General features: G+C 38.7%; 1 protein-coding gene, 1 long non-coding RNA gene and 1 other non-coding gene across 3 annotated transcripts; 2 read left to right on the top strand and 1 right to left on the bottom strand.

The window, feature by feature from the left end:
- Window positions 1–880: 880 nt before the first annotated feature.
- On the top strand, window positions 881–1,270 carry LOC110270189 (uncharacterized). The gene has a single exon (XM_021118960.2). It carries the CDS (start codon window positions 881–883, stop codon window positions 1,268–1,270), a length of 390 nt encoding a protein of 129 aa, XP_020974619.2.
- Window positions 1,271–1,532: 262 nt separating this feature from the next.
- Window positions 1,533–24,524, top strand: LOC148570837 (uncharacterized). Its single transcript, XR_015907555.1, has 2 exons — window positions 1,533–3,344; window positions 24,465–24,524. It is a non-coding gene; the product is annotated as an uncharacterized LOC148570837 (long non-coding RNA).
- Window positions 17,506–17,613, bottom strand: LOC148570838 (small nucleolar RNA R71). The gene has a single exon (XR_015907911.1). It is a non-coding gene; the product is annotated as a small nucleolar RNA R71 (small nucleolar RNA).
- Window positions 24,525–25,714: the final 1,190 nt, after the last annotated feature.

The raw sequence follows: 25,714 nt of genomic DNA, 5'->3' as shown, positions 1-25,714 counted from the left end.
AATTAATTAGAATTTTTATATAATCTTTATTGGATATTTGGAATAATTGAAATTATAAGTTTGATAATTGAAAAATTAGAATAATTGTATAATTTAATTTAAATAAATTCTATTATGAATGACTTATGCTCTATTTTATTAATCTGTACTCTTAGAGATTAATTTATTAGAAATGATTAGTTTAATTTTTATAAATAGTTTAAGTTTAAGTTAATTAATGTTCAAGTACAATTTTTATTATAATTAGTTATTCTACACAAATTGAAATTTGAGTTTTGATAATAGAAAAATAATAAAAAGTTACATCATTTAATTTGAGTAATTAATATTGAGTTTAAACTATATTTTATAAAAAAATATGATTAATATGATTATTTTGTAATTTAAACTAGAAATAATTAATTGAACTTAGCAATATGTTGACAAATAATATTCTTAGATATTTTTAAGAGAGTATATTTCATTTTAAAATTACTCTACCCTCCAATTTTATCAAAATATCTATTCATAGCTATCCATTATTATTTTATAAAATCCTAATTCCTAACCCTAAATTCCCAAATTCCCAAATTGAGAAAACAGAAACCTTAATCTCCTCTAACCCTAACAGCCGCCGAAACCTCCTTCCCCCAAACTCAGCAGCTTAGATGCAAAAACACTGGAGAAACGAGAAACAGAGAGAACGGAGAGTGCAGAGAAAGGAGAGGGAGGCTGACGCAGTCGCCACCTCCGTCGCGTGTCACCACCGGTCATTGCTGCTGAGCCATCGTCGGAAACGGAACCGCGGAGAGAGAGAGAGCCGTCCGGCCACCTTGCCAGAGCCGTCGTTTCTGCGCCGTCGCCGTTGAAGGAGGAAGCTATTTATGCCTATCGCAGTCCCATGGAGTCCACGCTGCCATCGCGAGTGAGAGAGGGAGGCGTTGCTGCTTGCGCCGCCGCCTTGCCTCCGTCACCGCTGGGGTTTCGTTGCTACCGTCGTTGGTTCGCCGTGGAAGAGAGTGGATCTGAGGGGAGAGAACTCGAGGAAGAGAAGAACACGAAGAGGAGGATCGTTGCTGTCGCCACCGCTGCTGAAGACCAGCCACCACGCCGAGCTTTTACCGTCACCATTCTGCCCGATGTCGCCAGCACTGAAGTCGGCCGCTTCCACCGTCGAGCCTTGGAACGGGTGTTGCTTTTGGAGGTTTGGAAGGGAGGCTTGTTCGGATCTGCTTCTGGTCCTGGTTCTCGCAGCTGTTGGAGCCTCTGCCGCCATCAGAGCTGCCATTGAAGCTATTGAATCGGTTCCAATTCCTCCATTTTTGAGACCGTGAGCTTTAATCCTTGCTCTGCTTCTATCCTATTCCTATGTCTTTCACCTGTTCTAACTAAGGAAACCTATGTTTTGTTCAGTGTTGCTACTCTATTTTCCTTGTTTACTGCTAGAACTATCATAGGGGATACTGTCAATGCCATCAGGAAACTGTTAGAGCTGCTGTTGTTGCTGATGCGAGTTAGAACGAAGTTGGAGTCACGTTTAATTTTGTGAATTTCGACATCTAGGTAGGGGGTTTAAAATGATTTTAATTTAGGAATGCCAACAAGGTTTACTGAATAACTGCAAATAGTATTAATAGCTGTGAGTAATTAATTGATTATATGAATGTTGGATTGTGATTGCGATTGTGCTTGGTGCTGTGATTGAATTGATTGTAATTATGTATGGTAGATGATTGAATTATTGATTGTTGGTTGTTGAAATGGTTGTTTGGTATATTGCTATGGCTGCGAAAGTGACTTGAGATTAGTAGAGGATTGTGATTTTGACTGATTATGTATAAATGGTTGACACTAAGATAATCATTTGATATATTCGATACTGGATTGAGAATTGTTGAAGAATTAAGGCCTAAAAGACTAAACTATTATTAAGAATCTGGTTTTCAAAATAGAATGGTTACTTTGAGGACGGCCTAGTAATTTGGTAGCGATCGAAATGGTATGAGATTAAAATCTGAGTAAACTTTAACAAGTGTAGTTGTTAGGATTTAAATTTGAAGGTTTCGTATTATCTGAAGATTTAGTTATGATTTTTCAAAGTTAAGCCGTAAAATCTGATTTTCTGCATTACTTTTAAGTGAAAACAGTAACTTTGAAAGACTGTAACTAATTCTGTGATGATCGGAATTGCGTTGAACCAAGTCCTGGTTAAACTTAGGAATAATTGGGACTGAATTGGAGAGTTTGAGATCTTTTCATTAAATATAAGATTTATGGTGAATTTTTGAGTAATGGTTGTGGGATCTGATTTTTACTGCAGAATTTTTAGAACAGCAGTAACTTGTTGGCTCTGTTGTGAATGTTCCGAATTGAATTTTGAAGCGAAACCAATTTTAAATGAAACTTTAGTCCTATTATTTTAATGTCGTAAAATTTCAGAACGGTTGAACTTGCGGTTTAAATGATACGAATTTTTGAAGTATGATGCATTATGCAGTAAAGGCCAGATTCTGTTTTCTTAGATCAGTAACTTTGAGAGTTTATAACCTTTTAACCTGATTGGATATCGAGGTGCAACCAATTGGAAGTGAAAATTAAGTATGTTTAGCATATGTGACTTAAATTTCAGGGCTATCCATGTTTTAATGAGTAAGTTATGGGACTTGGAAGAAGATAAGTTCATTAACTTTTAGAACAGAATTCTGCAGAAAATTATTCAATTTCTAGGTTATATAACTTCTTCATTAAAAATGATATTGACCTGGAACCAATTGGAAAAGAGACCTGGATGAGTGAAGTTGAACTATATTAATTTTTAAAGTCATTAGATTTAACTTGGATTTTATATTGAATTTTGAATACCACATGCTGCTGCTGTTTTTCTGGTTTTACGCACTGTAGAGCAGTCACGGTTTTTCCTCTATTCCTAAGGCTAGAGAAACCAGAAAATTATGATCTTTAATTTGTTAGAAATCTTATTTCAAGATAAACGCCTGGACATAAAGTTTGCACAATTCCGAGTTTATTTGCTATATTAAAAACAGAAAAGAAGATAGTGTTGAGAATGTCTGAGTGAGAGTTATGAGTTCATAAAATTAAAGATGAACCTCAGCGTCATAGGGCTGATTCAATGTTGGAATTTGTTTGATTCTGAATTGATTTGATATTGGAGAGGTTGAAAAGAGTTTGGTAAATTGTTTGGTTGAGACCCGTAAGGGTGGCTAAGTCCTATTCTTAAAGGAGATTATGTCCAAATTTTTATTAAAGTATAAGGACTTAATCAAAATCAATATTTAAGGCTTATTTAATGATAATAACTTCAATGATTCTTTTAAGAAATGATTATTTGGTATACGAGATTTTTGGCAAGGGCGTGGGTCTTGTCCCGCTTGCGTATTTGCAATTATGAAAGAAAAAGGAAAGAGTAAAGTACTTATTGTATGATTATCTGTTGCTTGAGGCAACCCAAGAAATATTTGTTTATTTGTTTGTTGCTTGAAGCAACCCAAGAGATGTTTGTTTGTTGCTTGAGGCAACCCAAGAGATATTATTTGCTTATTTGTTGCTTAATGCAACCCAAGAGATAATATTTATTTATCTGTTGCTTAAAGCAACCAAAGAGCTTCTGTAGGGAAACTAGGATAGCTACAGCAATTTTCCGTTCCCAAGAGTATATTTCCTGCGAGTAGAAAGCAGAGGCTGTCTCAATAGAGCTGCTAATAATTATATGCGCATTTATTTGAACAGAAAATCGTATTCGGGAAATCGTGAACTCGTGACCGGATAAATGTCGGGAATGTAGGTGCTAACCGACACATGAGCTCATGGCCTGCACTAGGACTAGACATTCATCATATGCATCTATGTGACATTGTTTGGGTGTATATATTGTAATTGGTTTGCCTAAGTGAATAATTCTGTTTAATTGCTAATTGCTATACTTGATGTAATTGCTCTTGATTGTGTTTGAATCTCATTACCTGTGTTTGTAATTGATTGTTTGGATTGTAGTGATTGGATGTTGATTGAGTTGTTTGGGCCTGAGGCCGTGACTGGTACGTTTGAGGTCTAGTTCTGTAAAAAGTATCTGACTGGTTCAACATAGACTTAATGAACCTATGCTTGGAGCAGGATGATCATTTATACCGTGTAGGTAACTTCTTTTATGTTGTGGTCTAGTAAAGTATGAAAAAATCAAACTGGTTCAGCATAGACTTAATGAACCTATGCTTGGAACAGGTTGGTCATTCATACAGTCTAGGAAACTTTTAAGAGTTTTATAAAGAAAATATGGTTCTAGGATTTTGTATAATTAACTAATGCTTTTAAAGAAGGTTAATTTTCTTTTAGATGTCTCTGAATGAAATTAACTATTTGCGCTTTATTCTTTACTTTCACGGCATTCTCGACCTCTACTGAGAACATGTGGTTTGGTTCTCACCCCCAAATTTTCCCCCTTTCAGTGACACAGGTTTGAAGATACAATATGAAGCTGCAAGCGATTAGTAGGCTTTCTTTATGGTTTTAATTGTTTTCATAGAGTTTCCTTGCCTTTGTAGCTTTAGTTTTTATTTTATACGGAGGGATAGGATTTGTATCTGAGTTTTATTTGAAATCTTTTGTATGACAGATATTATTATTAATAATTATGTGATTATTATTACTTTGAAATGTTTGATATATGATTTTGATAATCAAAAACAAAATTTTTCTGGAATTTTTTTAAAAACTGAAATGCAATATCGAACTAAAGGCTCAATAGTAAATAGTTAATAGGAAAACAGGTCAGTAACGCCTTACTTTTGGTACGATCATGACGTACTGGAAGTTGGGTCGTTACACCTATCACTTTTGTTTAATGTCCTTAAGTTGGACTTTCACTTGTTCATTGCTCTTTGCCAAGAGGTGCATCTTCCAAAAGGAATACCTCAATCTCTTTGTTGCTCTTCATTTGTTCACCATGATACAACTTTAGACGGTGCCCAATGACCTTGAGGATATCTGAACTTGAGGGAAGGCACAAATGGTAAACCCCATAGGGTTCCGCCTTCACTACATGATATGGGCCTTCCCATTTTGACCTTAGTTTACCGGGCAACAATCTCAATCAAGAATTGTATGGAAGGACAAGATCACTGGCCTTGAATTCTTTGCCTCTTATGTTCCTATCATGGATGGCTTTCATTTTTTCCTTGTAAAGTCTAGAGTTCTCATAAGCTTCAAGCCTCAAACATTCCAACTCTGCTAATTGTAGCTTCCTTTCAATTCCAGCTCCACCCAAACTCGGATTACACTCCTTGATGGCCCAATACGCCTTGTGCTCTATTTCCACCGGCAAATGGCAAGCTTTGCCGTACACCAACTGAAAGGGACTCATGCCAATTGGCATTTTGTATGCCGTTCGGTAGGCCCATAATGCATCGGTAAGCTTGGCACTCCAATCTTTCCTATTGGGTTTCACAATCCTTTCCAAGATGCGTTTAATCTCCCGATTGGAAACCTCGGCTTGGCCATTTGTTTGTGGGTGGTAGGCCGTGGCTACTTTATGCATGATGCCAAATTTCCTCATTAGTCCATCCATTCTTTTGTTGCAAAAATGTGAACCTTGGTCGCTCACGATTGCTCGTGGCGACCCAAATCTACAAATGATATTATTTCTCACAAAAGAAAGGACCACATTAGCATCATTCGTCCGGGTGGGTATTGCTTCCACCCATTTGGACACATAATCAACGGCGAGTAGAATGTAGAGGAAACCATTAGAATTTGGGAATGGCCCCATGAAGTCAATTCCCCACACGTCAAAAATCTCACAAAATAGCATAGTTTGTTGGGAAATTTCATCCTTCTTAGAGATATTTCCAAATTTAATGCATTGATAACAAGAGTTACAAAAATGAGAAGAGACCTTGAAAAGAGTTGGCCACCAAAAGCCACAATCTAGGATTTTTCTTGCCGTTCTTTGAGGTCCAAAATGGCCTCCTCCTTCGGAGGAGTGGCAAGCTTCCAAGACTGAGTGGAATTCGGTTTGTGGAATGCACCTCTGAATTACTTGATCCTCCCCACATCTCCAAAGGTATGGGTCATCCCACACATAGTATTTGGATTTGCTTTTTAGCTTATCCCTTTGATGTTTGGAGAGATTAGGAGGGAGGGAGCGAGATACTAAGTAATTGGCGATTGGTGCATACCAAGGAATGGTTTCCGAGATTGCATGCAAGCCCTCAAAGGGAAATGAATCATTGATAGGAGTAGTATCGCTTTTTGTATGTTCAAGGTGACTTAGATGGTCCGCCACTAGGTTTTGCATACCACTCCTATCCTTGATTTCCAAGTCAAACTCTTGCAACAATAAAACCCATCTAATCAATCTCGGTTTGGATTCCTTCTTAGCTAACAAATACTTTAATGCCGCATGATCCGAGTACGCTATCACCTTTGAACCGAGAAGATATGCTCGGAATTTGTCCAAGGCAAAAACAATGGCCAAAAGTTCTTTTTTGGTTGTAGTGTAGTTGGATTGGGCTCCATCTAATGTTTTTGATGCATAGGCTATGACATGGATTCTTACCCTCGCGTTGTGCTAATGCGGCTCCCATGGCGAAATTTGAAGCATCACACATTATTTCAAATGGCCGACTCCAATCCAGCCCTCGCACAATGGGAGCTTGGGTCAATGCTACTTTGAGCTTGTCGAAAGCCTCCATGCATGCCTTGCTTAAATCAAACTCAACATCCTTTTGTAGCAACCTTGAGAGAGGCAATGCTACCTTGCTAAAATTCTTGATGAATCTTCCTCAAAACACATAGCAACTTCTCTTCTTGTTGAGGATTTAATTCCCTTGCTATGATCACTGGAAGCTTGTGGGCTTCATCAAGGTATGAGTACTTTAGGTGGGGTGGTAATGGCTTCAATTCTAGCTTTTGCTCTTGGCTTGTCACTTGAACTTTTTCACTTGGATCTTCACTATTTCCTTCAATCATATGTTTCTCTTCTAGCTTTGCATAATGCACTTCCGCCACAATGTTGTCAATTAGATCACACCGAAATATGGAATGGTTCTCCGATGGGTGTCTCATTGCCTCTTCTAGGCTAAAACTTACAACTCTCCCATCTATCTCGAATGAGTAGGTTCCCGAATGGGCATCCAACTTAAATCTAGAGATCCTCAAAAATGGCCTCCCAAGTAGGATAGATGATGCCCTCTCGGATTCACTTGGTGGCATCTCAATGATATGAAAATCAATTGGAAATATCAAACCCTTGATGTTGACCAACACATCTTCCGCAATACCCGACACGGTTATTATGCTCTTGTCCGCCAAGACAAACCTAGCCGTCGACCGCTTCAACAGTGGAAGCTTCAATAAATGATAAACGGAAAGAGGCATAATGCTAACGCATGCACCAAGGTCGCACATACAATCAACGAATTGGACTCCATCAATGATACAAGAAACTAAGCAAGGACCCGGATCAACACACTTTTTCGGAATGGATCCCATCAAAGCCGAAATGGAACAACCCAATGGAATGGTTTCCAACTCATGAATTCTGTAACAACCCCAGTTTTCGAGTACGCGAGATCTTTTCTGAAAGTACGGATTTCTCCGGAAGATCAGTAAAGGGAAAACCTTTGATATATCATCAAGTATCTCAATCCTCATTGTCATTATTCGTTTCTTAATGCAACCCAAGAGATAATGTTTATTATCTGTTGCTTAAAGCAACCCAAGAGCTTCTGGAGGGAAACTAGGATACCTACAGCAATTTTCTGCTCCCAAGAGTATATTTCCTGCGAGTAGAAAGCAGAGGCTATCTCAATAGAGCTGCTAATAATTATATGCGCATTTATTTGAATGGAAAATCGTATCCAGGAAATCGGGATTACTCGTGACCGGATAAATGTCGGGATTGCGGGCAGCTAACCGATACATGAGCTCATGGCCTGTACTAGGACTAGACATGCATCATTCTTCTCTGCGCATCATTCTCTGTTGCATTCCTACTTGTGTGTGATCTATTTCTTTATGTTTGTTTGCTCGAGTGCTATGTCTGTGCTTTACCTTCTTGTATTCTTCTGCTTATGTTCTGTTCGTTGTTTTTCTATCTATTTTTAACTTCTGTTTACTACTTTACTGTATTCTGTTATCCATCTGCTAATCGAAAACGAATAAATGAACATAACTAACAACCCCGACCCTACTAAGAACTCCCCAGTTCTTACCCCTTCTCTTCCTTCCTCCCCCTCAGATGGAGACGGGCGTGATCTTCTATGAGTTCGAGGACCCTTACGTCTACGAGGATCAGGTACATCACAGTTACTTCATTATGGGTTTGGAGCCTCGTATTAGACGATATGCGTTACCTAATCGAGCTTTTCAACTTCCTCTGTCTATCCCGCATTTTGACCCCGATGCTCCTTACGACTTTCCCTTATCATGGTTACACCCTGACGCACCTGGGCATCCTTTTCTCGATAGTACCGGACACCCTATACCAGCTCAACCCTTGAATGAGGCGGCACCTGAGCCTATCATACCTGATGAGCCCGAGTTAGCTGGTGACTATGTACCTGTGATTCTACCAAAGTTGGACTTTTTCCCTGAGCCGATCTCCGACTTTTCACAGCCTGATGAGCCGGCACTATCGGATGGTGGGATAGCTCCTATATACACAAACGGACCTGTGCTCGCGAATGGTTTTGTACATAGTGACAGCAGTATTTCTGTCGGATCTGAGGGTATAGTTGTAGCTGCGGATAATGAGGAGGAGGAGGATCCTGAGATAGAGATAGAGCAAGATGAGGAGATGGATGAGCCTCACGGCGATTCTCCGAACGGCCACGTGTAGATATAGTTTGACTGTGGAAGGGGCATTCTTTTGATGACAATCTAGTCTGACATTATCTGATAGTTAGTCTCTCACTTGTGTTAGTACACCCGAGAGCTAGGAGCTATATAGTGGTTAGGCTAGCCTGGGCGCGAGTTTAGCAGCTTTTTACACGGGCCAGGCCCTGGGAGTGTCGTGTATATATTAGCTACGTAGGATGACGAGGAGGTAAACTAACTTGATCTTTTGTGAACGCTACATGTTTTGTTATAGTATACATTATGTATAATTTTAGCTGTGTTATATGTTTCTTTATGCTTCCTTATTATTTCTATCTGTGTGTGCTTATTTATTTTTCTCCCTCGCTCGCAACGATATAAGTTAAAAAAAAAAGTTACTCGTAAAATTGACAACGTTCTAATAAGGAACAGGCTTATACATTAAGTAATAGCTAATAATTAGGAAGAACAAGTTGGTAACACTCAGCTTCTTGTATGACCATGGCATACCGGAAGTTGGGTCATTACAATTCGGTATCAGAGCAGTTCGTTCCTAATAGAGCCTGGGGAGTGGACTGACTATGCTTCATTGCATACTCTGCTTGTGTGTCTCATGCTGTTAGGGTATCTTTAAGATACATTCAGCATGAATGTCTATGAGCACTCATTTTGGGAATGTTCGTGCCTTACTTGAAATATTAAGACTGATCACCTTAATGTTGATTGTTTGGTGCGGATAGGACCTTAATGACTGCGAATAGGCATAGTTTAATCGAGCTTCGAACGACGAATCGATGCGAGACACAGCTATCCTTATAGCTGTTATGATCCCCATGGCTATGGCTTTGTGAGATTTGGATGCCGTAAGGAACAAACGCTTGTTTTACTTGTGAGGAATCTGGACACACAGCTAGGATCTACCCAAGAAAGTTTGTTCGGAATGTGGTACGAACCCAACAACAAGGTCGAGTGTTTGCCATGACTACTGATGATGATATGCAATCAGACGCCCTGATCCAAGGTCAGTGTTACGTCAAGAATCAATTTCTAACTGTACTGTATGATTCAGGTGCATCGCATTCCTTTATTTCTTTAACTGTTGCTCGTGAGTTGGGACTAGATTTCTCTGAGTTGAACTTTGATCTAACTGTCCATACCCCTGCATCCCAAAATGCTTTGACCAGTTTAGTGTGCCTGCAAGTACCATTCACTATTAGGAATAGAACTTTTATACATGATCTAATCTGTTTGCCTCTATGTGGTTTGGAAGTTATTCTAGGATTAGATTGGTTGTCCAAGTATCATGTTTTCCTTGATTGCTATGAAAGAACTGCTGTTATTCCATCAGATAGTTTAGATATTAAACCATTTCTATCTCATACTTTATATCTGAATTCTGTAAGAGTTACATTAGACGGGAGTGATTGTGAGGGGTACGTTCTGTTAGCTGCTAGCTCGAATGATAGTGAACTAAGCTTAGAACGAATCCGAGTGGTGAAGGAATTTTCTAATGTTTTCCCGGATGACATACCTGAGTTTCCTCCTCAGTGAGAGATAGAATTCAGCATTGAACTTGTACTTGGAACCGGACTGATTTCCATAGCACTGTACCGGATGTCCCCACTGGAACTTGCAGAGTTGAAGAAGCAGTTGGATGAGCTACTTGGAAAGAAATTTATTCGTCCCAATGCATCACCTTGGGGAGCTCCGGTGTTAGTAGTAAAGAAGAAGGATGGTGGAATGAGACTTTGCATAGATTACCGACAGCTAAATAAAGTCACTATCAAGAACAAGTATCCACTTCCACAGATAAATGATTTGATGGATCAGTTGAAAGGTGCAACTGTGTTCTCTAAGATTGACTTGCGATCGGGTCATCACCAAATTCGAGTAAGCGAGCCAGATATACCAAAGATTGTGTTTAGGATTCAGAAATGATGACAATGTTGAGACGTATGGGAGCAGAAGAAGTAGAAGCTGTGAGACAAAATCGTAATGGTCTTTGGAGGAAAAAAATGAATTTGTATGCCTAACTCTGGAGAATTGCGAAAAAGGATTCTTGCATAAGCTCACTAATGTAGATTTCCTATGCATCCTGGAGTAACAAAGATGTATCAAGATTTGGAACAAATGTTTTGGTGGCAGGGCTTAAAGAAAGAGGTAGCTGATTATGTCTCAAAATGTTTAACCTGCCAGAAGGTGAAGGTGGAACACCAGAAACTGTCAGGAACCCTGCAACCCTTAGAAATACCACAATGGAAATGGGAGCAGATCATTATGGATTTTGTCACGGGATTGCCAAGGACCTCAACAGGACACGATGCCATTTGGGTAATTGTGGACAGGTTGACAAAGTCAGCACACTTCCTTCCGATTCGAGTTGATTATACTTTAGAAAGGCTGGCACGGATATATATTCAAGAAATCATATGATTGCACGAGATACCTTCGTCAATTGTTTCAGATCGAGATCCGAGGTTTACTTCCAGATTCTGGGGAGCTTTCTAGAAAGCGTTGGGAACAGAATTACACATGAGTACAGCATACCATCCTCAGACAGACGGACAATCAGAGCGAACAATCCAGACATTGGAAGACATGCTAAGATCTTGTGTGATGGATAACCAGGGCAGTTGGGATAGGTATTTGCCATTGGTCGAGTTCGTCTACAACAACAGTTACCAACAAAGTATCGGGATGGCACCATATGAAGCTCTCTACGGAAGAAGATGTCAAACACCATTGTGTTGGAATGATGACGGAGAAGCTAGTGTCTTAGGTCCAGACTTAGTGCAAGAAACTACTGAAAAGATAAAGGGGATATGCCAGAAGATCTAGACAGCACAGAGCCGTCAAAAGAGCTATGCCGATAATAGACGTAGACCCTTAGAGTTTAGTGAGGGAGGCCATGTCTTTCTTAAAGTAACCCCGACTACTGGAATAGGTAGAGCCCTTAAGGCTAAAAAGCTTAACCCTCGATACATAGGACCTTTTCAAATACTTAAAAAGAGTCGGTCTAGTAGCTTATCAAGTAGCCCTTCCTCCATATCTGTCAAACCTTCATGATGTTTTTCATGTCTCACAACTTAAGAAATATATTCCCGACGAGAGTCACATTTTACAACCAGAGATAGTACAGTTACGAAACGATTTGACATATCAAGCATCACCAGTTCAGATCGTAGGAAAAAGTGATAAGCAGCTAAGAGGCAAAACTGTTCGCTTAGTCAAAGTAGCTTGGGGACAAAGAAAAGAAGAAGAGCACACTTGGGAACTGGAAGATAAGATGAAAGCTGATTATCCGCATCTATTCTCAGGTAACTAAAATTTTGAGGGCAAAATTTTCTGTTAGGAGGGTAGAATGTAACAACCCCGGTTTTCGAGTACGCGAGATCTTTTCTGAAAGTACGGATTTCTCCGGAAGATCAGTAAGGGGAAAACCTTTGATATATCATCAAGTATCTCAATCCTCATTGTCATTATGTCATCTTTAAGCTAGAATCTTTTTTCGAGGCAAGCTCGATAATGCAGTCACGAAGAACCTAGTTTTTGAATCGTATCGGTTAGGAGTTTTGATTCGGTTTTTCGTAAATAGTCTCAGTTTGACAAACCGGACTCGATTTATGAGAGAAGAGAGATAATAGGGTAATATTATCATTATATTAGTATTATAAGCTTCTTGAATGATATTATAAGGTTACTTGGTTAGTTTTAGTTAAAAACAGAAAATCGGTTTAACCGGGTTCACAGTTTACTGGTGCAGCTTAGCACCAGCACTCTCTGATGACTTTAGCAATGCTAAGGCCTCATTATACATGTTTTATTCTCATAATAAATATGTTACTAGTGTCATTTATGCTAGTAGCTCAGAAAATAATTTTTAGAGATGTTTTTATAAGTGTTCCGATACATCTAGTTTTAGTAGTTATACACCTGAGATATTTTAATATTATTTTAAACCACCTCCAAGCCAACCAATCAAAACTCACCCTACACCCCCAAAACCTCCAAGGCTGGCTCATTTTCACTTTGTGGCCGAAAATAGGAAGAGAGAAAAAGAGAGAAAAGTTCTTAGTTCCAAATCTTCAAAGGTTGATTTCTGCTGAACTAAAACTCAAATCAAAATTCCAATCCGACCAAAATGATCCTCTATTCTTTCTCTACATGATCATATGACTTATCAAGGCTGGAATCAAGGTGAGTTGGCTGCACCATCTCTCTTTTGATTCGGTTTCAAGGAAACATGCTTAAACATGTGTTTTCTTGATGTTCTTCCTTAGGAATCATGCTTAACTTGACTTGAGGACCAAGAAACGTGACTTTCCAGCAAGTCTAAGGTTAGAAATCAATTCCTAACGTGCTGAGGGAGATATGGTTAGTTGAGGGTTTTTGGATTTAAAGTTGTTCTTGATGTGATTTAGGAGGAAAAAGTGCTTAAGGACCACCTGAAAGTCTAACTGAATTAGGAGCAGCAAAACCAGGTAGGGTGTCACAAATTTAATCTTGATTATTTGTGTTTGAGTTGTGTGAATGTTGTATGATTTGGCTGTGCTAAAAATTGGTTGCATATATGATTGATTCTTGGTGAAAATTTGGTGAAATTTTGATGAAATTTGATGAAATTCAAGCTTTAAAGTTCATGTTCTTGGGGCAGCTGGAAAAATAAAACCATAGGCTTAAATTGAGGTTCAATTTGTGTTGAAATCATGTAGAAAAGATGGGGTTTTAGTGGCTGCTAATTTATTATGAATTATAGTAAAAATCGGTTGCTGAAAAGACTGAAAAACGGGTAAAAATAGAGAAAGAATCTGAAGAATTTATGAAGAACATGAAGAACACTTTAAGTGTGATGAAGAACAATAATAAAGAACAAGATTTAGATCCTTAAAAGGGCAAGGAAGTAAAATTTTTGGTGTTTGAGGGGTTATTTGGTAATTTTCGAAAGTTAGGTTGGTAAAAATAGAAATATTAAAAGTTACGGGTGGTAAAAAGTGAATTTTAAAGGTTAAAAGTAAAAGGTAAGTTAATTTTCGAAAATTAATGATAAAATAATAAATAATAATATTTAATTAAAAACAATATTTTAATAAAACTAATAAAATAATGCGGAAAAGGCAGTTTTTTGTAAAAGCTTTAGAAAGACAACGTTAAGTGCAGAATCTCATAATTACCTTCATAAAACACTTAGGGAGTGGTAAGAACATATTAGCGAGGCAAAGATAAAAGAAAGATATAAAGATAAAGAAAAGATAAAAATCAAAGAAAAAGTCTGTAAATCTTGATAATGTCCAGTTACTTTTAGGGATGTTTTTATTAGTTTTATGCTAAATTCATATTTCTGGACTTTACTATGAGTTTGTGTATTTTTCTGTGATTTCAGGTATTTTCTAGCTAAAATTGAGGGACTTGAGCAAAAATCAGATTCAGAGGTTGAAGAAAGACTGCAGATGCTGTTGGATTCTGACCTCCCTGCACTCAAAGTTGATTTTCAGGAATTACAGAACTCCAAATGGCGCGATCTTAATTGCGTTGGAAAGTAGACATCCAGGGCTTTCCAGCAATATATAATAGTCCATACTTTGATTAAGGATAGATGACGTAAACTGGCGTTGAACGCCAGCTCCATGCTGCATTCTGGAGTCAAACGCCAGAAACAGGTTGTAAAGTGGAGTTAAACGTCAGAAACAGGTTACAAACTGGCGTTCAACTACAAGAGAAGCCTCTACACGTGTAAAGCTCAATGCTCAGCCCAAGCACACACCAAGTTGGCCCCAGAAGTAGATTTCTGCATCAATTACTCATTCTGTAAACCCTAGTAACTAGTTTAGTATAAATAGGACTTTTTACTATTGTATTTACATCTTCGGATCAGATCTTTGATTAGTTTTATGCTATCTTAGACTTTTGGGAGGGCTGGCCATTTGGCCATGCCTGGACCTTATCACTTATGTGTTTTCCACGGTAGAGTTTCTACACTCCAAAGATTAAGGTGTAGAGCTTTGCTGTTCCTCATAAATTAATACAAAGTACTACTGTTTTCCTATTCAATTCAACTTATTCTGCTTCTAAGATGTTCATTCACACCCAAGAACATGATGAATGTGATGATTATGTGACGCTCATCATCATTCTCACTTATGAACGCGTGCGTGACAAACACTTCTGTTCTACATGCAAACAAGCTAGAATGAGTATCTCTTGGATATCTAATACAGGGGACCGAGTCCGAGTTATTAGTATCTTCGTGGTATAAGTTAGAACCCATGGACGACCATTCTTGAGAATCCGGAAAGTCTAAACCTTGTCTGTGGTATTCCGAGTAGGATTCAGGGATTGAATGACTGTGACGAGCTTCAAACTCGCGAGTGCTGGGCATAGTGACAGACGCAAAAGAATAGTAAATCCTATTTCAGTATGATCGAGAACCGACAGATGATTAGCCATGCAGTGATAGCGCATTGGACCATTTTCACTGAGAGGACAGGTGGCCATTGACAACGGTGATGCCTAACATACAGCTTGCCATGGAAAGGAGTAGGACTGATTGGATGAAGACAGCAGGAAAGCAGAGGTTCAGAGGAACGAAAGCATCTCTATACGCTTATCTGAAATTCTCACCAATGATTTATATAAGTATCTCTATCCTATTTTAATTATCTTTTAGTACACTATAATCTCTTAATACATTTGAATCCGCCTGACTGAGATTTACAAGGTGACCATAGCTTGCTTCAAGCCGACAATCTCCGTGGGATCGATCCTTACTCACGTAAGGTTTATTACTTGGACGACCCAGTGCACTTGCTGGTTAGTTGTACAAAGTTCTGAAACAGAATTAAGAACATGAACGTGCATATTGAGTTTTTAGCGCCGTTACCAAGGAAGGAATGATCACAATTTCGCACACCAAGTTTTTGGCGCCGTTGCCGGGGATTGTTCGAGTTTGGACAACTGACGGTTCATCTTGTTGCTCAAATTAGATAATTTTATTTTAATTTTAAGCTTTTTATTTCTTATTTTAGAAAAAAAAATTTTTCTTTTTCGTTTTTCCCAAAATAATTTAAAAAAAAAATCAAAAAAAAAAAATTAATAAAACCATAAAATCAAAAATATTTTTGTGTTTCTTGTTTGAGTCTTGAGTCAAATTTTAAGTTTGGTGTCAATTGCATGTTTTTAAAATTTGTGCGTTTTTCGAAAACTCATGCATGTGTTCTTCATGATCTTCAAGTTGTTCTTGACAAGTCTTCTTGTTTGATCTCCATATTTTCTTGTTTTGTGTCTTTTCTTGTTTTTCATATGCCTTTTTCAAAAATTCATGCATTCATAGTGTTCTTCATGATCTTCAAGTTGTTCTTGGTAAGTCTTCTTGTTTGATCTTGATGTTTTATTGTTTTGTGTCTTTTCTTGTTTTTCATATGCATTTTCAATTTGTTAATGTCTCAAGAATAAAAATTTTTAAGTTTGGTGTCTTGCATGTTTTTTTTTCTTGAAAATTTTTCAAAAACAAGTTCTTGGTGTTCATCTTGACATTCAAAGTGTTCTTGGTGTTCATCTTTGCATTCAAAGTGTCTTGCATATTTTTCTTGTTTTGATTCATAATTTTCATGTTTTGGGTCATAATTGTGTTTTTCTCTCTCATCATTAAAAGTTCAAAAATAAAAAAAAATATCTTTTCTTTTTTTATCTCAAAGTTTCGAAAATTTGGATTGACTTTTTCAAAAATTTTTAAAATCTAGTTATTTCTTATGAGTCAAATCAAAATTTCAATTTTAAAAATCATATCTTTTTGAAAACCACCTAACTACTCTTCCCTCTCTAATTTTCGAAAATACCTCCCTCTTTTTCAAAAATTCTTTTTAATTAATTAATTATTTTAAATTTTAGTTTTAATTTTATTTCCCCTTTAATTTTCGAAAATCATCAACTCCTTTTTCAAAAATTATTTTCGAAAACTTCTTTCTCTCATCTCCTTCTATTTATTTAATTACTTACTAACTCTTCTCTTCATCTCATATCTCTGCTCCTATCCTCACCCTTGTGTTTGGATTATCCATTTTTCTTCACTCTAATTCCTTTTTTTCTTCTACTAACAATAAGGAACCTCTTTACTGTAACATAGAGGATTCCTTTTCTTTTCTTGTTCTCTTCTCTTTCATATGAGCAGGAACAAGGAAAAGGGCATTCTTGTTGAAGCTGATCCAGAACCTGAAAGGACTCTGAAGAGAAAACTAAGAGAAGCTAAATTACAACAATCCAGAGACAAACCTTACTGAAATTTTCGAACAAGAAAAGGAGATGGCAGACGCACCTAACAACAATAATGCAAGCAGGATGATTGGTGATTATACTACACCTACATCCAAGTTTGATGGAAGAAGCATCTCAATCCCTACCATTGGAGCAAACAATTTTGAGCTGAAACCTCAATTAGTTGCTCTAATGCAACAGAACTGCAAATTCCATGTACTTCCATCAGAAGATCCTTATCAGTTTTTAACTGAGTTCCTGCAGATCTGTGAGACTGTTAAGACTAATGGAGTAGATCCTGAAGTCTACAGGCTCATGCGTTTCCCTTTTGCTGTAAGAGACAGAGCTAGAACATGGTTGGACTCACAACCTAAAGATAGCCTGAACTCTTGGGTTAAGCTGGTCACGGCCTTCTTGGCTAAGTTCTTTCCTCCTCAAAAGCTGAGCAAGCTTAGAGTGGATGTTCAGACCTTCAAGCAAAAAGATGGTGAATCCCTCTATGAAGCTTGGGAAAGATACAAGCAGATGACCAAAATGTGTCCTCCTGACATGCTTTCAGAATGGACCATTCTGAATATATTCTATTATGGTCTGTCTGAGTTCTCCAAGATGTCACTGGACCATTCTGCAGGTGGATCCATTCACCTAAAGAAAACGCCTGCAGAAGCTCAAGAACTTATTGACATGGTTGCAAATAATCAATTCATGTATACTTCTGAGAGAAATTCCGTGAATAATGGAACGCCTCAGAAGAAGGGAGTTCATGAAATTGATACTCTAAATGCCATATTGGCTCAGAACAAAATGTTGACTCAGCAAGTCAACATAATTTCCCAGAGTCTGAATGGAATGCAAGCTGCATCCAACAGTACTCAAGAGGCATCTTCTGAGGAAGAAGCTTATGATCCTGAGAACCCTGCAATAGCAGAGGTGAATTACATGGGTGAACCCTATGGAAACACCTATAATCACTCATGGAGAAATCACCCAAATCTCTCATGGAATGATCAACAAAAGCCTCAATAAGGCTTTAATAATGGTGGAAGAAACAGGCTCAGTAATAGCAAGCCTTTTCTATCATCTTCTCAGCAACAGACAGAGAACTCTGAACAAAATACCTCTAATTTAGCAAACTTAGTCTCTGATCTGTCCAAGGCCACTCTAAGTTTCATGAGTGAAACAAGGTCCTCCATAAAAAATTTGGAGGCACAAGTGGGCCAACTGAGTAAGAAAATCACCGAAACCCCTCCTAGTACTCTCCCAAGCAATACTGAAGAGAATCCAAAAAGAGAGTGCAAGGCCATTAACATAATCAACATGGCCGAACCTAGAGAGGAAGGAGATGACGTGAATCCTAATAAGGATGACCTCATGGGACGTCTCTCAAGCAAGAAGGAGTTTCCTATTAAGGACCCAAAGGAATCTGAGGCTCATATAGAGACCATAGAGATTCCACTAAACCTCCTTCTGCCGTTCATGAGCCCTGAAGACTATTCTTCCCCTGAAGAGGATGAAGATGTAACCGAAGAGCAAGTTGCTCAATATCTAGGAGCCATCATGAAGCTGAATGCCAAGCTGTTTGGTAATGAGACTTGGGAAGGTGAACCTCCCTTACTCATTAGTGAACTGAATACAGGGGTTCAGCAAACTTTACCTCAAAAGAAACAAGATCCTGGCAAATTCTTAATACCCTGTACCATAGGCACTATGACCTTTGTGAAAGCTCTGTGTGACCTAGGGTCAGGTATAAATATTATGCCACTCTCTGTAATGGAGAAGCTGGGGATCATTGAGGTACAGCCTGCCATATTCTCATTACAATTGGCAGACAAGTTAGTAAGACAAGCTTATGGATTAGTAGAGGACGTGTTAGTAAAGGTTGAAGGAATCCCTACTGATTTCATAATCTTAGACACTAGGAAGGAGGAGGAGGAGCTGTGATAGATGTTAACAGAGGAGAGTTAGTCCTTCAATTGAATGGGGACTACCTTGTGTTTAAGGCCCAAGGCTATCCTTCTGTAACAATGGAGAGGAAGCATGAAAAGCTTCTCTCAGTACAGAGTCAAACAAAGCCCCCACAATCAAACTCTAAATTTGGTGTTGGGAGGCCTCAGCTAAACTCTAAGTTTGGTGTTGAATCCCCACATCCAAACTCTAAGTTTGGTGTCGGGAGTCTACAAAATTGACCTGATCACCTGTGTGACTCCTTGAGAGCCCACTGTCAAGCTATTGACATTAAAGAAGCACTTATTGGGAGGCAACCCAATTTTTATTTATTTAATTTAATTTTTTATTTTATTGATCTTTTATGTTTTATTAGGTTCATGATCATGTGGAGTCACAAAAAAAAATACTAAAATCAAAAATAGAATCAAAAACAGCAGAAGAAAAATCACACCCTAGAGGAAGGGCTTACTAGCGTTTAAACGCTAGTAAGGAGCATCTGGCGTTGAACGCCAGAAACAAGCAACATCTAGGCGTTCAAACGCCAGGAATACACCATGGGAAGAGCTGGCGCTGAACGCCAGAAACAAGCATGGAACTGGCGTTCAACGCCAGAAACATGCTGCACATTGGCGTTGAACGCCCAGAACAAGCATCACTTCGGCGTTTAAGCGCTAGAATTGCATGCAAAGGCGTTTTACACGCCTAATTGGTGCAGGGATGTAAATCCTTGACACCTCAGGATCTATGGACCCCACAGGATCATCTCAGGATCTGTGGACCCCACAAGATCCCCACCTACCTCCACTCACCTTCTCCCCCTCTTCACACAATCCCATAAACACTCTTCCCCAAAAACCCTTCACCAATCACCTCAATCTCTCTTCCCCATCACCTCTCCACCACTCACATCTATCCACCCTTCCCCATAAACCCCACCTACCTTCAAAATTCAAAATCTCTTTCCCACCCAAACCCTCCCAATATGGCCGAACCTACCCCCTCTTCCTTCACTATATAAACCCCTCCATTCTTCTTCTTTTTCACACAACACAACCCTCTCTTCTCCTCCTTGGCCGAAACACAACCCTCTCTCCCTCTCCTCCATATCTTCTTCTTTTTCATCTATTCTTTCTTCTCTTGCTCGAGTGCGAGCAATATTCTAAGTTTGGTGTGGTAAAAGCATAGCTTTTTTGTTTTGCCATTACCATTGATGGCACCTAAGACCGGAGAAACCTCTAGAAAAGGGAAAGGGAAGACAAAAGCTTCCACTTCCGAGTCATGAGAGATGGAAAGGTTCATCTCCAAAGCCCATCAAGACCACTTCTATGATGTTGTGGCCAAGAAGAAGGTGATCCCCGAGGTCCCTTTCAAATTCAAGAAAAATGAGTATCCGGAGATCCGACATGAAATTCAAAGAAGAGGTTGGGAAGTTCTAACCAACCCCATTTAACAAGTCAGAATCTTAATGGTTCGAGAGTTCTATGCCAATGCATGAATCACTAGGAACCATGATCAAAGTAAGAACCCGAACCCAAAGAATTACCTTACAATGGTTCGGGGGAAATACTTAGACTTTAGTCCAGAGAATGTGAGGTTGGCGTTCAACTTGCCCATGATGCAAGGAGATGCATGCCCCTACACTAGAAGGGTCAACTTCAACCAAAGGTTGGACCAAGTCCTTATGGACATATGTGTGGAAGGAGCTCAATGGAAAAGAGACTCCAAAGGCAAACCGGTTCAATTAAGAAGACTAGACCTCAAGCCTGTAGCTAGAGGATGGTTGGAGTTCATCCAACGCTCCATCATTTCCACTAGCAACCGGTCTGAAGTTACTGTAGACCAGGCCATCATGATTCATAGCATCATGATTGGAGAAGAAGTAGAAGTTCATGAAGTTATCTCCCTTGAATTCTACAAAATAGCCGAAAAGCCCTCTACCTTAGCAAAGGTAGCTTTTCCTCATCTTATTTGCCATCTATGTTACTCAGCTAGAGCTTTCATAGAAGGAGACATCCCCATTGAGGAAGAGAAGCCCATCACTAAAAAAGGATGGAGCAAACAAGAGAGCCCATTCATGGAGTTCAAGAGATGCATGAGGAAGCTCATCATCAAGAAATCCCTGAGATACCTCAAGGGATGCACTTTCCTCCCAACAACTATTGGGAACAACTCAACACTTCTATTGAAGATTTGAGTCACAACATGAATCAATTAAGGGTGGAACATCAAGAGCACTCCATCATTCTCCATGAAATTAGAGAAGATCAAAGAGCAATGAGGGAGGAGCAACAAAGACAAGGAAGAGACATAGAAGAGCTTAAGGACATCATTGGTTCTTCAAGAAGAAAATGCCACCATCACTAAGGTGGACTCATTCCTTATTCTTAAATTTCTTCTGTTTTTCATTTTCTTTATGTTAAATATTTATCTATGTTTTGTGTCTCTACTTCATGATCATTAGTATTTAGTAACTATGTCTTAAGGCTATGAATAATTCTATGAATCCTCCACCTCTCTTAAATGAAAAATTTTTCTAATTCAAAATAACAAGAAGTACATGAGTTTCGAATTTATCCTTGAATTTAGTTTAATTATATTGATGTGGTGACAATACTTTTTGTTTTCTGAATGAATGCTTGAACAGTGCATATGTCTTTTGAAGTTGTTGTTTATGAATGCTAAATATGTTGGCTCTTGAAAGAATGATGAACAGGAGACATGTTATTTGATAATCTGAAAAATCATAAAAATGATTCTTGAAGCAAGAAAAAGCAGTGAATACAAAGCTTGCAAAAAAAAAATGGCAAAAAAAAAAAAGAGAGAAAGAAAAAAGAAAAAGCAAGCAGAAAAAGCCAGTAGCCCTTAAAACCAAAAGGCAAGGGTAAATAAAAAAGGATCCAAGGCTTTGAGCATCAGTGAATAGGAGGGCCTAAAGGAATAAAATCCTGGCCTAAGCGGCTAAACCAAGCTGTCCCTAACCATGTGCTTGTGGCGTGAAGGTGTCAAGTGAAAACTTGAGACTGAGCGGTTAAAGTCAAGGTCCAAAGCAAAAATAAGAGTGTGCTTAAGAACCCCGGACACCTCTAATTGGGGACTTTAGCAAAGCTGAGTCACAATCTGAAAAGGTTCACCCAGTTATGTGTCTGTGGCATTTATGTATTCGGTGGTAATACTGGAAAACAAAGTGCTTACGGCCATGGCCAAGACTCATAAAGTAACTGTGTTCAAGAATCAACATACTGAACTAGGAGAATCAATAACACTATCTAAATTCTAAGTTCCTATAGATGCCAATCATTCTGAACTTCAATGGATAAAGTGAGATGCCAAAGCTATTCAAGAGGCAAAAAGCTACAAGTCCTGCTCATCTGATTGGAGCTAAGTTTCATTGATAGTTTGGAATTTATAGTATATTCTCTTATTTTTATCCTATTTGATTTTTAGTTGCTTGGAGACAAGCAACAATTTAAGTTTGGTGTTGTGATGAGCGGATAATTTATACGCTTTTTGGCATTGTTTTTAGTATATTTTTAGTAGGATCTAGTTACTTTTAGGGATGTTTTTATTAGTTTTTATGCTAAATTCACATTTTTGGACTTTACTATGAGTTTGTGTGTTTTTCTATAATTTCAGGTATTTTCTGGCTGAAATTGAGGGACTTGAGCAAAAATCAGATTCAGAGGTTGAAGAAGGACTGCAGATGCTGTTGGATTCTGACCTCCCTGCACTCAAAGTGAATTTTTTGGAGCTACAAAACTCCAAATTGCGCGCTCTCAATAGCGTTGGAAAGTAGACATCCAAGGCTTTCCAGCAATATATAATAGTCCATACTTTAATTAAGGATAGACGACGTAAACTGGCGTTGAACGCCAGTTCCATGCTGCATTCTGGAGTCAAACACCAGAAACAGGTTGCAAAGTGGAGTTAAACGCCAGAAACAGGTTACAAATTGGCGTTCAACTCCAAGAGAAGCCTCTACACGTGTAAAGCTCAATGCTCAGCCCAAGCACACACCAAGTGGGCCCCAAAAGTGGATTTCTGCATCAATTACTCATTCTGTAAACCCTAGTAACTAGTTTAGTATAAATAGGACTTTTTACTATTGTATTTACATCTTCGGATCAGATCTTTGATTAGTTTTATGCTATCTTAGACTTTTGGGAGGGCTGGCCTTTTGGCCCTGCCTGGACCTTATCACTTATGTATTTTCGACGGTAGAGTTTCTACACTCCATATATTAAGGTGTAGAGCTTTGCTGTTCCTCATAAATCAATACAAAGTACTATTGTTTTCCTATTCAATTCAACTTATTCCGGTTCTAAGATGTTCATTCGCACCCAAGAACATGATGAATGTGATGATTATGTGACGCTCATCATCATTCTCACTTATGAACGCGTGCCTGACAAACACTTCCGTTTTACATGCAAACAAGCTAGAATGAGTATCTCTTGAATATCTAATACAGGGGACCGAGTCTGAGTTATTAGTATCTTCGTGGTATAAGTTAGAACCCATGGACGGCCATTCTTGAGAATTCGAAAAGTCTAAACCTTGTCTGTGGTATTCCGAGTAGGATTCAGGGATTGAATGACTGTGACGAGCTTCAAACTCGCGAGTGCTGGGCGTAGTGACAGACGCAAAAGGATAGTAAATCCTATTTCAGTATGATCGAGTACTGACAGATGATTAGCCATGCAGTGACAGCGCATTGGACCATTTTCACTGAGAGGACAGGTGGCCATTGACAACGGTGATGCCTAACATACAACTTGCCATGGAATGGAGTAGGACTGATTGGATGAAGACAGCAGGAAAGCAGAGGTTCAGAGGAACGAAAGCATCTCTATACGCTTATCTGAAATTCTCACCAATGATTTACATAAGTATCTTTATCCTATTTTAATTATCTTTTAGTATACTATAATCTCTTAATACATTTGAATCCGCCTGACTGAGATTTACAAGGTGACCATAGCTTGCTTCAAGCCGACAATCTCCGTGGGATCGACCCTTACTCACGTAAGGTTTATTACTTAGATAACCCAGTGCACTTGCTGGTTAGTTGTACGAAGTTGTGAAACAGAATTAAAAACATGAACGTGCGTATTGAGTTTTTAGCGCCGTTACCAAGGAAGGAATGATCATAATTTCGCACACCAAGTTTTAATGATAGAAAAATAGACAGAGACTAGCAAACAAACTAGGGTAACATAGTTAGTCCTTGAGTTGCGACTAGGGTTAGGTATTATATGAAAAGTTAAACTGTTTCAGTATAGACTTAATGAACCTATACTTGGCACAGGCTAACTATTCATACCAAAATTTACATAAGCTTTACATACATACGTTAAGAAGAAAAATCAGAACAGAGTAAAGTAAAGAGATAAAGAGAAAAAGAGTACTATAGATACAGAGGAAAGAATAATCAGAGAAAAGCAAAGAGTTATAGAGAACAGAGTAACCAGAGCAGAGTAAAGGGATACAGAGAAAAGAGAAACCAGAACAGAGCAAAGAGATAAAAGAGATGAGTAATACAATAAAGAGATATTGTTTTCTTATTCGTTGCTTGATGCAACCCAAAAGATAATGTTTATTATCTATTGCTTAAAGCAACCCAAGAGCTTCTGTAGGGAAACTAGGATACCTACAGCAATTTTCCGTTCACAAGAGCTTCTGTAGAGAAACTAGGATACCTACAGCAATTTTCTACTCCCAAGAGTATATTTCCTGCGAGTAGAAAGTAGAGGCTGTCTCAATAGAGCTGCTAATAATTATATGTGCATTTATTTGAACGGAAAATCGTATCCGGGAAATCGGGATTACTCGTGACCAGATAAATGTCGGGATTGCGGGTAGCTAACCGACACATGAGCTCATGGCCTGTACTAGGACTAGACATGCATCATTCTTGTCTGAGCATCATTCTCTGTTGCATTCCTACTTGTGTGTGATCTATTTCTTTATGTTTGTTTGCTCGAGTGCTATGTCTGTGCTTTACCTTATTGTATTCTTCTGCTTATGTTCTGTTCTTTGTTTTTCTATCTATTTTTAACTTCTATTTACTACTTTACTGTATTCTGTTATCCATCTACTAATCGAAAACGAATAAATGAACGTAACTAACAACCCCGACCCTACTAAGAACTCCCCAGTTCTTACCCCTTCTCTCCCTTCCTCCCCCTCAAATGGAGACGGGCGTGATCTTCTATGAGTTCGAGGACCCTTACGTCTACGAGGATCCGGTATATCACAGTTACTTCATTATTGGTTTGGAGCCTCGTATTAGACGATATGCGTCTACGAGGGTATGGCACTAGAGGTTGAGGCTTGAGGAGTAGGAATAGAAGGTGGCTCCATGCGAGTAATGAGAGCTTGGAGAGTAGAAGTGAGGCCATTAAGTCTTGAGTTGAGGGTGTTTTGGAGTTCCTTTTATCCTTGGAGTATGGATCGGAGTGTGTCATCTTGATTTGGAGATGTGGAAGGGTAGGTAATTTGTGGTGCTTAGGGTTGGTTGGGTGGAAGTCGTTGTCTATGAGGTGGTATGTAGGTTTGATAGTTCCTTCCTTGATTTGGTTGTTGGTTTGGAGGGTTTTGTGAATAGCGGTTTTGTGAAGTGTTGTTGTTCCATCTTTGGTTGCCTCCATTGTCCCTTCCTCCTTGTGGATAATTATCCCGCTAACTTTGGTTGGAGCTATCCCTCCATCCT

Source organism: Arachis ipaensis, chromosome B3, assembly GCF_059453495.1.
Source record: "Arachis ipaensis isolate K30076 ecotype BB chromosome B3, ASM5945349v1, whole genome shotgun sequence".
Taxonomy (NCBI): Eukaryota; Viridiplantae; Streptophyta; class Magnoliopsida; order Fabales; family Fabaceae; genus Arachis; species Arachis ipaensis.
The sequence above is the reverse complement of the archived record's forward strand: the minus strand, read 5'-3'. Positions and strand labels throughout refer to the sequence as shown.

Coding starts and splice junctions, on each gene's coding strand:
- LOC110270189 (XM_021118960.2), top strand. CDS start 881: ATGGAGTCCACGCTGCCATCGCGAGTGAGAGAGGGAGGCGTTGCTGCT.